At 45.1% G+C, this 13329-nt stretch overlaps 1 protein-coding gene across 4 annotated transcripts in view; it reads left to right on the forward strand.

Moving 5' to 3' along the window:
• Window positions 1-923: 923 nt before the first annotated feature.
• Window positions 924-13329, forward strand: part of abca3b (ATP-binding cassette, sub-family A (ABC1), member 3b) — a 235319-nt gene continuing 222913 nt past the window's right edge. For 3 of the 4 annotated variants that reach the window (XM_059978838.1, XM_059978841.1, XM_059978840.1), the window contains exons 1-3: window positions 924-1033; window positions 7962-8210; window positions 11527-11785. In XM_059978838.1, coding sequence (XP_059834821.1) covers window positions 8157-8210; window positions 11527-11785 — 313 coding nt within the window. In that variant the 5' untranslated portion in view covers window positions 924-1033; window positions 7962-8156. The other variant, XM_059978839.1, reaches the window with a different exon arrangement.

Genomic DNA, 13329 nt, shown 5'->3' on the forward strand with positions numbered 1-13329 from the left:
CTGTAACCTGTATTGAGTGGGGATCGGCTACACAGTCACCTGTATTGAGTGGGGATCGGCTACACAGTCACCTGTACTGAGAGGGGATCGGCTACACAGTCACCTGTACTGAGTGGGGATCGGCTACACAGTCACCTGTATTGAGTGGGGATTGGTTACACAGTCACCTGTACTGAGTGGGGATCGGCTACACAGTCACCTGTATTGAGTGGGGATCGGCTACACAGTCACCTGAATTGAGTGGGGATCGGCTACACAGTCACCTGTATTGAGTGGGGATCGGCTACACAGTCACCTGTATTGAGTGGGGATCGGCTACACAGTCACCTGTACTGAGAGGGGATCGGCTACACAGTCACCTGTACTGAGTGGGGATCGGCTACACAGTCACCTGTATTGAGTGGGGATTGGTTACACAGTCACCTGTACTGAGTGGGGATCGGCTACACAGTCACCTGTATTGAGTGGGGATCGGCTACACAGTCACCTGAATTGAGTGGGGATTGGTTACACAGTCACCTGTATTGAGTGGGGATCGGCTACACAGTCACCTGTATTGAGTGGGGATCGGCTACACAGTCACCTGTATTGAGTGTGGATCGGCTACACAGTCACCTGAATTGAGTGGGGATTGGTTACACAGTCACCTGTATTGAGTGGGGATTGGTTACACAGTCACCTGTATTGAGTGTGGATCGGCTACACAGTCACCTGTATTGAGTGGGGATCGGCTACACAGTCACCTGAATTGAGTGGGGATCGGCTACACAGTCACCTGTACTGAGTGGGGATTGGTTAGACAGTGGGACTGCAGGGATTGTTTACATTGTCCCCTGTACTGAGTGTGGATTGATTACTGAATACGGATTAGCTCTGTGCACAGCTTCTTACCAATTCACCTGTTGATTTTAAACGAAACAACTACTGAGAGTGGCCCCGCCTCGTCCTCCGTGATTAGCGCCATGAAGCACTCAACAGGCAGGAACTCTGAAACTACACCTTGCGCAGGTGCTTGCCTGACGTCGAAAAACAGGTTAGTTTCGCTTCCGGGATTAGTGCAATAAATTTTCCTGAGTTACGGCGGAGAGCGGTCTTGTGGATACTGGTGAGTGGACGCAATTTCAAACTGGAAACGGTGGGTGAGAGAGTGAGACAGTATGGAATGTTCTGAGGGGAGGCGGGCGTCTGCAGGAAGTGGCAGAAATGAAGTCCTTTAATTGGGAAGAACGTTTCGAACTTCAGCGAATTTACAGGCAGATCACACCAGTGATGGAGAGATAAAGGCGGGGAGCAATTTGTTCTCGGAGAGCTGGGAATTGAAAGTTGGCTTAAGATTTTCCCGGTTAACCCGAGAACAGGAACCGGCGCGGGTCACTGAAACAAAGAGACTGGCGATTTACCGATTTATTCTGTTGCCTAGTTACTAATAGGGCACTTTTGAATGTGCTGTTTAACTCTGCATTGCTGCATCTAGATTAGAAAAACGTCAAAAAAAAACTGAGGGTGGACACATTGACAAACTCAAATGCTAGGAACCCTCAGCAGGTCAGTTTTAGTGAGGGTTCAGAGATTTATTAGGATGCCTGGATTAGAGAGATGTATTGACAGGTTGAGTAAGCTAGGGCTGTTCTTTTAGGACTGAAGGAGATTGGGAGATAACTCAATAAATGTTTACAAGATGATAAGAGGCATAGATCAAGTGAGTAATCAGACCTTTTTCCCCAGGATGGCAATGGCTTATAGGAGGGGGCATAACTTTGAGATTGATTAGAGAAAGTATAGGGGAGATGTCAGAGATTGTTTTACACAGTCGTTGGTGCTTAGAACTCTCTGCCAGCGGTGGTGGCAGAGGCAGACACATCAGAGACATTTGAATCTCTTACTCGGGTACATGGATGAAGGAAAAGTGGAGGGGAGGAGTTAGGTTGATCTTTGAGTAGGTTAAAGGAGGGGTGCAGCATTGTGGGCTGAGGAGCCTGTGCTCTGCTTCGTCAGGCAGTGGCTCTTGGTTTAGCGCATGACCTTTCACAGAACTGAGTATTCACTTTCTGCAGCGATGCAGTGCAGGCTCTGAATGTGGGAAAATGTGTATCTTATAGGCCAGCTGAGTGGCAGTGGCTGCTGTGTAAATGTGTCCAGATGAAGCTCTCAGTCAAAGCATCAACTATACCCCTCTACTGCTTGACTGTTGAATTCCTCCTGAAGCTATAAGATAACGTGTAAACCATTTCACTTAATTTTTTGATGGTATTGTTTGCCAGATCTGGTCTCTGAATCCAGACCCATCTCTCAAGTATTTTGACATGTCAATCTGATTTATAGAACAAAGAACAGTACAGACCCTTTGGCCTGCAATGTTGTGCCAACCCTTTCACCTACTCCAAGATCAAGCAAACCCTTCTGTCACACATAGCCTTCCATTTTTAATTCATCCATGTGTCTAAGAGTCTCTTACCATGGGGTGGCATGGCACAATGGCACAATGCCTTACAGTGCCAGTGAGTGACATGGGTTCAATTCCCGTTGCTGCCTGTAAGGAGTTTGTACGTTCTCCCCGTGACTGCATGGGTTTCTTCTGGGTGCTGTGGTTTCCTCCCACAGTCCAAAGACGTACTGGTTGGTACGTTAATTGGTTATTGTAAATTGTCCCAAGTTTAAGCTGGGATTAAAATTGGGGGGTTGCTGAGTGGTGAGGCTCATTGGGCTGGAAGGGGAGTTCCATGCTGCATGTCATTGAATAAATAAGTAAATATCCCTAATGTAACTGCTTATACCACCACCACTTGTAGGATGTTCCCCACACTCCCCACTTTCTGTCTTTTTTTAAAATAAACTTACCTCTGACATTCCCCCCTATACTTTCCTCCAATCATCTTAAAATTATGTCTCTTTGTATGACCCATTTCTGCCCTGGGGTAGAGTCTCTGGCTGTCCACTTGATCTATATCCTCTCATAGTCGTGTACGTGTATATCAACAGCACAAGATGCTGCACATCTCTCTTCTCATCCATAAACCAACCTACTGTCTGTTAGCACATGTCTGCTTGCTGATTCTTCTTCTTCCTGTGAAACAATTGCATTAGCCAGACAAGTTGTGATCTAGTGAATTGTTAACTCGGTTTCTCTCTCTATAGACACTGTCCGATCTGCTCATGTTCCTGCCATTTTCTGTTCTCGGTTTCGGATTTCTGGCAATCAGTTACTCTCAGTTTCAATACTGGGATGTCTAAGTACAAAGATGACAGGGGTGTGGAAGAGATGTTCAGCAGTCAATACTGGGATGTCTAAGTACAAAGATGACGGGGGTGGAAGAGATGTTCAGCAGTCAATACTGGGATGTCTAAGTACAAAGATGACGGGTGTGGAAGAGATGTTCAGCAGTCAATACTGGGATGTCTAAGTACAAAGATGACAGGGGTGTGGAAGAGATGTTCAGCAGTCAATACTGGGATGTCTAAGTACAAAGATGACGGGTGTGGAAGAGATGTTCAGCAGTCAATACTGGGATGTCTAAGTACAAAGATGACGGGTGTGGAAGAGATGTTCAGCAGTCAATACTGGGATGTCTAAGTACAAAGATGACAGGGGTGTGGAAGAGATGTTCAGCAGTCAATACTGGGATGTCTAAGTACAAAGATGACGGGTGTGGAAGAGATGTTCAGCAGTCAATACTGGGATGTCTAAGTACAAAGATGACGGGTGTGGAAGAGATGTTCAGCAGTCAATACTGGGATGTCTAAGTACAAAGATGACGGGTGTGGAAGAGATGTTCAGCAGTCAATACTGGGATGTCTAAGTACAAAGATGACAGGGGTGTGGAAGAGATGTTCAGCAGTCAATACTGGGATGTCTAAGTACAAAGATGACAGGGGTGTGGAAGAGATGTTCAGCAGTCAATACTGGGATGTCTAAGTACAAAGATGACGGGTGTGGAAGAGATGTTCAGCAGTCAATACTGGGATGTCTAAGTACAAAGATGACGGGTGTGGAAGAGATGTTCAGCAGTCAATACTGGGATGTCTAAGTACAAAGATGACAGGGGTGTGGAAGAGATGTTCAGCAGTCAATACTGGGATGTCTAAGTACAAAGATGACGGGTGTGGAAGAGATGTTCAGCAGTCAATACTGGGATGTCTAAGTACAAAGATGACAGGGGTGTGGAAGAGATGTTCAGCAGTCAATACTGGGATGTCTAAGTACAAAGATGACAGGGGTGTGGAAGAGATGTTCAGCAGTCAATACTGGGATGTCTAAGTACAAAGATGACAGGGGTGTGGAAGAGATGTTCAGCAGTCAATACTGGGATGTCTAAGTACAAAGATGACGGGTGTGGAAGAGATGTTCAGCAGTCAATACTGGGATGTCTAAGTACAAAGATGACGGGTGTGGAAGAGATATTTCAGCAGCAGCTGAACTGTGATTCAAATTCAAGTTTATTATCATCTGACTCTTTTGTTAATCAAACAAAACAATGTTCCTCTGGACCACAGTGCACTCCCTAAACATGTATGATGCACAGCACATAAAACAAAATACTACCACAAATAAGTTAATAAAATAATAAAACATAGTTCAAAATACATGGAGTGCACAGCAAGAGTAAACAGTAAACATTCTGTGTCTTAGTGATGAGACTTCGTTGGTAGCAGGGTATTCATCAGTCTCACAACCTGAGGGAAGAATCTGTTATGAGAGCCGGGTTACTACAGAGCTAGAAATGACCATCCTCCAACAGGACCACAGTCTGGGGGTAGGAAGCTTGCATGCCTCAATGACCCAGAGGGCTATGTTGGCTGGAGTCAGGGCTTTTATACTTTGGCTTTTGATTGGGTCACTCATACCACGCAGGTCAAAGGGCACAGACCAGACTAAGACTGGTCCACTGGTCCTCCAGGTTTGAGAGTTCATTGTGGGGCTAACAACCCTGACTGGGAAAACAAAATTGTTACAGAAACAGCAATGAAGAATTCTTCTACATCTGAGTGCAAAATCTCTAACACACCCCGTCATCTTTGTGTGGGACTTGTAAGACTGACAGTAGTGAAAAGCGAGAGAAAACTACTAACACAATGAGGGAAGGTCTGAACACTAACAGAGATGGAGGACCTTCATTGCTGCCCTAAACGCCAGCAGCATAATGGGCAGTAAGTAAGAAATGACCATGATCAAACTATGGCCACCAATGACTGGCAGGTAACCAAGGTGGTCAAGGTAAATACACAGTCATGTTAGAGAGGAGGAGGTTTTGGGTCTGAAGTACTCCAGTCCTGTCACTCTGTTTCTCTGAGAGTGACAAAGAGTGGCCCTAGTTCTGCCCACACACATTGGAGTGGAAATATGATTGCAGTACAGCCATGGCTCTGTTCACAGATTCTTCCTCACTCTGCAGTACTTCAAAGTTAAAGTCAGTGTCTGGTTTCTATCATATTAGTATATCCAGGAATGAGAGACAACCAAATGGCATCTATCAGAAACCCACTCACATGAACATACTTCAGCAATAACAGCCACCATCCTGCCTCCCAACATAAAGCGGTTCTCTCTACTTTGAATAACTGTGTGAAAACTGTTTGGACCGGAGTCTCCACAAAGAAACAAGACAATTATACACAAAGTTCCTACAGAATTGCTACAAGGAGAAGGAAACCAATCAGGCTCTTAAAAGGGTTGACAGAAAAACCGGGAAACCTAACAACAAGGAGGAACCTGTTGCGACCGCCGGTCTTCCCAGTATTTCCACATTTCATGTAGGATTGCCAGGATCCTGAAGAAATACTGGATTAATACCATCCACAAACCCATAAGAAAGCTCAGATCAGAGCTTATGTGGATCAAAGATGACCTGGGACTCAGGTCGGCTGAATGCGGAGTGGTGTATATCAGCCAGACGGGATGCACGGTGGAAACCTGCATCAAGGAGCACAGGAAGTGTATCCGTTTGGGTTACCCAGAGAAATTGGCGGTAGGAGAACTTCGCATTTGGAATGACGATAGGACTGAATTCAGCACAGACCTACTGTGCCACGCCAATAGCTTATGGAGCCACCTGGCATTGTAATAAAACTAAAGGAAAAGAATTTTAACAAAGACAAAGGTCCTGTTCAAAGTAACAACTGGAATTCGAGGGACAGACAACAGGGGTATATATACCCCTGAACTAGACATACCTGGGCATCATCCTTGATGAAGATGGCAATTTGTCATCAAAGCATCAGGTAAAATCGATGCCTGCACCCGCTGGAAGTCCGAGAAGAATTTGTTCATTTGATGGAAATAGTTTTTTTTAAAAAAGACGAAATACCATTTAGCTGAGTAACAAATTATTTATTTAAATGAAATATGGAGTAATATAAAACCTACCAATACTACGACAGTACTATAAAACCGTATTAGCTATCAAACAAGGAATCATCCAGTGTACGCTGCCCTGTCTTTTGATTGACTGTAAAAGAACACAATCAGCGCAGATGCCTGATGCAGATAATGCTGTGCCTTCATACCACGCTATTGAAGATTGTGTCCCCCAGATCTTAATTGTAACATTCAAGATGATTGTCAATACCTTCAAATTTTTCATAATTCCCAAGTTGTTGAAGTAGTGAAATTATTTCATTTTCACACATGGCCATTTCTGGTATTCTCCAAGCCTGAACACTTGAAACCACAGAGCAAAACAGTTCCGAATTGTCTTACTGCTTATTTCTCACCAATTATTGGTAACAAAAATCACTGCTTTTTGAACATAAACACATGCATGTGGCACTACTTAAGAACCATTCGCTCTAAGCCCACTATAATGTCTGACAATCACATGACTAATGCTCGATAGACAGGCAGCCTCCTGTCGCAATTAACCATATAACATATAACAATTACAGCACGGAAACAGGCCATCTCGGCCCTTCTAGTCTGTGCCGAATGCTTACTCTCACTTAGTCCCACCTACCTGCACTCAGCCCATAACCCTCCATTCCTTTCCTGTCCATATACCTATCCAATTTTTTTTAAATGACAAAATCAAACCTGCCTCTACCATTTCTATTGGAAGCTCGTTCCACACAGCTACCACTCTCTGAGTAAAGAAGTTCCCCCTCATGTTACCCCTAAACTTTTGTCCCCTAGCTCTCAACTCATGTCCTCTTGTTTGAATCTCCCCTACTCTCAATGGAAAAAGCCCATCCACGTCAACTCTATCTATCCCCTTCATAATTTTAAATACCTCTATCAAGTCCCTCCTCAACCTTCTATGCTCCAAAGAAGTTTCTCAAATAAACAAAGGGAATCCCAGTTATTTTCTCAATTAGTTTTTGTTCTTCAAGAGTTGGCCCAAATAAGGAGATGCCTCGGTTAAATGATGGCCCAATTATCCAGAATCCACTGTTCTACCTTGAGATTCATATTCTTGCAGTCATTTACAGGAAAATAAAGAAATACAATAGAATTTCCAAAAACATTCTACATATTCAAAGGCTGCCACACAAACAATGTACAAAAGGCCACAAGTTGTGAAGACAAAAAATAAATAATACTGAGAACATGAGTTGTAGAAACCTTGAAAATGAGTCTATAGGCTCTGGAATCAGTTTAGTGTTGTGGTGAGTGAAGTTATCCATGCTGGTCAGGAGCCTGATAATTGAAGGGGTAATAACTGTTCCTGAACCTAAGGCTCCTTCACCTCCTACCCAGTGGTAATAGAGAGAAGAGAGCATGGGGGTCCACAGTGACGGATACTGCATTCTTGTGATAGTGCTCCATATAAGTGTGCTCGGTGGTGGGGAGGGATTTTCCAGTCATGGACTGGGCACTGTTTATTATTTTTTTTGCAGATTTTTCCATTCCTGGGCTTGGTGTCTCCATCCCAGGACATGATACTCTCCACAGTGCATTCATAGATGTTTGTCAGGGTTCTATAAATCCTTTGGAAGTAAACAGCAACATACAAATGCAGATTCTTCTTTAGTTCCTCAGAGCACCGCCACCTGACCTGATGAGGGAACCACAGCATCTCATTCTAACCACTCCACGTCCGCTCCGGTCAGAGTGACCCACGGGGTGGCCTTGAGAAGCTGCCTGTTGCAATTATTCCGACACCCTTCTTGTCTCTCAGGAACTGTGGGGTGCTGCACTTTAGGGTGGGCGAGGTTCTGAGTTCAGAATGAGCAGACTTCGGCAGCTTGGACTACTGCTCTGGAAAAACTACGTATTACAAGTAAGTGAATTTTGTCGGTATTGGTGGGAGGGGTGTATGTGCGACTGTGATCACAGCACTACTGTGCCACGTGGACACGTGTGATGCTTCTTTCTAGGATGCCCACTTGCCCACTAGACTTACATACAATCTAACCCACAATACCTCCTCACTAGTCAGGAAGCTACAGCAGCAACTACACTTCCAGTGGAGATTGAGGTGTACAAGGTCTTCCCCTCCCCCATTCTAACAACTTTCGCCAGGAGTGTCCTGTCCAGCTGCATCATCGTGTGGTAGAGAAGCTGTAAGGCATCCGACTACAAGACCCTGCAGATCACTGGGTCTCACTCCCTCATTTGTGACATTTCCCAGGAGCAGAGAGGAGGGGCCTGAGGATCCCCAGCACCCAGCCCACAATCTCTTTGACCCACTACAGTCAGGAAGGAGGTTCAGGGACATCAGGATTAGGACTGCCAGAAAATGAGGCTAAAGAATACCCTATCACCACCAAGGTCTCATCACTAGGACACCAAGCTGTTTGCTGCTTATCAGTGATATGGACTACATGCTTTTTGAATTATATTTTATTAACCGTAGTTATGGTAACATTTTGTTTGACGTGCTGTGTGTGATTTATGTTTTGTGGGTGCACTGTGGTCCGGAGGAACGTTGTTTGGTTGTACAATCAGGTTGTTACAGCCGAGGGGGTGGTAATGGGGTCAGCTCTCACTACCTGTTAAATGCTCCCGATGGCATGCGTCTCAAACAGCCTCTGACTACCAAGTCCAGCTCCTGGCCTTCACGTGTGGCTTAGCTACTAAGCCCAGTGAAACCAGTTCTATAACAGGAGAAGGGGCAAAGGCTGATTATTGACGCCTTAAAGCCAGTCACTTCAGGCAGATGGGGCTCATCACCTGAGGTTGACAGCTCAATGAGAAGAAGGAAAACTGATCTCAAACCTCTGCTGCCTTGCAGCTGTACCACTCATGAGGAAACTTTGGGATTAAACCCTGAGGGAAAAATCTGGAGCTGGAGTCCCTAAGGCTTCAGCATTGAGTTCAATGCTGACTGGCAACTCCTCCAGATCTGATGGTACCAAACTGTATCGATCTCTGCTATTTCTTTGGATTCATCAGAAGCGTGGAGAGGGGAGCCTGCTACATGGGCAACAGCTTGCTCTCCATATCGTACTGCCCAGTCTTGTGTAATAGAGAGGTAGGATGCAATACCCATGGTCAACTCTGACCAACAGAGGCCCTCACCTTCACACTCAGAAGACAATGATCTTGAAACATTTCCATTCTTAGTCCCTGCTCTCATCCTCCTCTCCTCAGCTGAGCTCGAGCTCCCACAGGGACCAGCTATGTTCCCTATTCATCTCCTGGAGAGATCGCTCCACTGGTGTACATGTGTACCCCATCTCCAGGAATTTGTGATCCCAATACTCACCAGAAGGACGGAAAAAGGAGAAGATTTGTGGGAAAGATGATGCTGAACTGTGATGTCCATCAAGATTGTGTCTCAGACTTTGTTGTCCTTTTATGTTCATTGCAATGGTTTTAGAATGGGGACCATTACAACACACTACAGGCCTTTTGACCCATGATGTTGTTCCAGCATTATAACTTGTTCTAAGGTCAATCTAACCCTTCCCTCCTACATAGTCACCCATTTTTCTTTCATCTATATGCCTATCTAAGAGTCTGTTAAATATCCTTAAAGCATCTGTCTCAACCACCACCCCTGGCAGGGTATTCCACACACCTGCCATCTCTGTGTATGAAAAAAGAGCAGTGCAGGGAGTTAGGGGTCGGGTTAGGGATTAGTGACAGATGAGATAGGGCTGGAGGTCAGATTAGGGATTCGTTACAGAGATGAAGGGAATTGGGGGTCGGGTTAGGGTTTAGTGACAGAGATGAGGGGTGTTGGGGGTCAGATTACAGTTTAGTGACAGAGTTGAGGGGTGTTGGGGGTCAGATTAGGGTTTAGTGACAGAGATGAAGGAAATTGGGGGTTGGGTTAGGGTTTAGTGACAGAGATGAGGGGTGTTGGGGGTCAGATTAGGGTTTAGAGATGAGGGGATTTGGGGGTCAGATTAGGGACAGAGATGAAGGGAGTTGGGGGTTGGTTAAGGGTTCAATGACAGAGATGAGGGGTGTTGGGGGTCAGGTTAGGGTTTAGTGACAGATGAGGCGTGTTGGGGGTCAGATTAGGGTTTAGTGACAGATGAGGGGTGTTGGGGGTCAGATTAGGAATTAGTGAATGATAAATAGAGTTAGGGGTCAGGTTAGGGCTTAGTGACAGATGAGGTGGGGTTGAGGGTCAGATTAGGGATTAGTGACAGAGATGAAGGGAGTTGGGGTTGGGTTAGGGATTAGTGACAGAGATGAGGGGCGGTGGAGGCCAGATTAGGGATTAGTGACTGAGATTAGGGGTGATGGGGTCAGATTAGGGATTAGGGACAGAGATGAAGGGAGTTGGGGGTTGGTTGAGGGTTCAATGACAGATGAGGGATGTTGGTTAGATTAGGGATTAGTGATGAAGATGAGGGGTGTTGGGGGTCATGTTAGGGTTTAGTTACAGAGATGAAGGGAGTTGAGAGTTGGTTGAGGGTTCAATGACAGAGATGAGGGGGGTTGGGGGTCAGATTAGGGATTAGTGACAGAAATGAAGGGGGTTGGGGGTCAGATTAGGGATTAGTGACAGAAATGAGGGGGGTTGGGGGTCAGATTAGGGATTAGTGACAGAAATGAAGGGGGTTGGGGGTCAGATTAGGGATTAGTGACAGAAATGAGGGGGGTTGGGGGTCAGATTAGGGAAAGCAATGAGAGTGAGTTTGGTTTTGGGGGCAGTAAGTAAAAAATTAGGGGCAGGAAACTGAGTGCTAGTTGGAGCGTGATTGTGAGAGTTGTTAATGGAAATGACACATTGACCGCGTGTTTCAATATTCAATTTTATTGTCATTCTACCATACACATGTATGCTGCCAAACGAAACATCATTCCTCTTGACCAAGGTGCACAACACACTCACTACGTATAACTAACACACATAACACATAAAGTAATATTACCACAAATAAATAACTAAAAAGTTGCATTTATGACACAAGTGAAAAAGTAGACGAACTAACACTACTGGCATGTCATTCGTGAAAATGTGTTAAATAATTTAAAATCTGGATGCAGTTCTTCAGTGTGTGACTCTCCCTCCAGCAGTGAGCAGGCCACACTGGGACGTTTGACGTCAGTGCTGGTCTCTGCTGAAGCTGGTGAATTGGATTTTCTGTGCTTCAGTGATGATTGCTTTTAATGATGTTTCTTTTCTTTCAATACAGAAACGGCAAGTGTTGGTCACCATTACTGAAATAAGCCTGCCGCTTTTATTCACTACAATCCTTATCGTTCTAAGACAACACGTCGTGTCCATCCGGTATCCCAATGCAACAGTATATCCCCCCTTTAACATTAACGACATCCCGTACTTCCCACAACATCCTTTTGCCCAGTGGTATGTGGTTTACATTCCTTCCAATGTGACGGCAGTAGAGACAATTGCCATGACAGTGAAAGACAGTCTGCACAGGGTGGTTGAAGGTGAGTTCCTCATGGTCCCTGCACCAGGGCTGCTCTCCCTTCTGTCTATTCAAATCATAGCTTAGTATTATCAAGTGTTGGGAGTGAGGGGGGAGGGGGATCAGAGCCAAATTGTAGCAATAATAACACATGCTGTAGCAGTCTACAATTTCCATTATTGCTGGCTACGATTTCCATTTGACCAGTTCACATTTAGCTGTAAAACAGTGTCTGATGGGCTGACGGGCAGTATCAAGCAGTCTGCAATATCTGTAATGATATCAGCAAGGTACAGTATCTATTAAAGCAGTCCAGGGAGGAATGTGTATGTCTAAAGGAACTGAGGGACAACACCTCAGAGTCAGAGAACTGACTCTGTTGTGTACAGTTCTAGTCACCGAATTATAGGAAAGATGTCAACAAAATAGAGAGAGTACAGAGAAGATTTACCAGAATGTTACCTGGGTTTCAGCACCTAAGTTACAGGAAAAGGTTGAACAAGTTAGGTTTTTATTCTTTGGAGTGTAGAAGGTTGAGGGGGAACTTGATAGAGGTATTTAAAATTATGAGGGGGATAGATAGAGTTGACGTGGATAGGCTTTTTAATTTGAGAATAGGGGAGATTCAAACAAGAGGACATGAGTTGAGAGCTAGGGGACAAAAGTTTAATGGTAACACGAGGGGGAATTTCTTTACTCAGAGAGTGGTAGCTGTGTGGAACGAGCTTCCAGTAGAAGTGGTAGAGGCAGGTTCGGTATTGTCATTTAAAGTAAAATTGGATAGCTATATGGTCAGGAAAGGAATGGAGGGTTATGGGCTGAGTGCGGGTCAGTGGGACTAGGTGAAAGTAAGCGTTCGGCATGGACTAGAAGGGCCGAGATGGTCTGTTTCCATGCTGTAATTGTTATATGGTTATATGGTTATTTTTGGCCCATCTAGTCCTTGCTAAAACATTAATTGGCCTAGTCCCATCAACCATATCCCTCCATGTCCCGATCCAAACTTCTCTCAAGTTGAAATCGAAATCGCACCCACCACTTGCGCTGGCAGCTTATTTCACACTTTCACCACCATCTGAGTGAAAAATATCCCCTTCATGTTCCTCTTAAACTCTTCACCTTTCACCCTTAATCCACAACTTCTTGTTGTTATTTTCACCCAACTTTATTCGGTCTGGGTGGTTTCCAAACCAATGGCAATGGTATGAGCATTGATTTCTCCAACTTCCAGTAATTTCTCCCACCACCAACCCCCCAGCATTTTTTTCATTTCCCTTTCTGGTTCCCCCCGCCGAACAACAACTGCCCATTTTCCCCTCTGGTTCTCCTCCTCTTTTCCTTTCCCCCATGATCCACTCTGCTCTCCTACCAGATTCCTCCATCTTCAACTATCACCTCCAGCTCCTCACTTCATCCCCCCTGCTACCCTCCCATTCACCAATCTTACCTATCACCGACCAGCTTGTACTCCTCCCCCTCCCTTCCATACCTTCTTATTCTGGTGTCTTTCCTTCTTAGTCCTGACAAAGTCTCGGCTTAAAACATCGAAAGACTGTTTATTCTTCT

This window comes from Hypanus sabinus, chromosome 9, assembly GCF_030144855.1.
Source record: "Hypanus sabinus isolate sHypSab1 chromosome 9, sHypSab1.hap1, whole genome shotgun sequence".
Classification (NCBI taxonomy): Eukaryota; Metazoa; Chordata; class Chondrichthyes; order Myliobatiformes; family Dasyatidae; genus Hypanus; species Hypanus sabinus.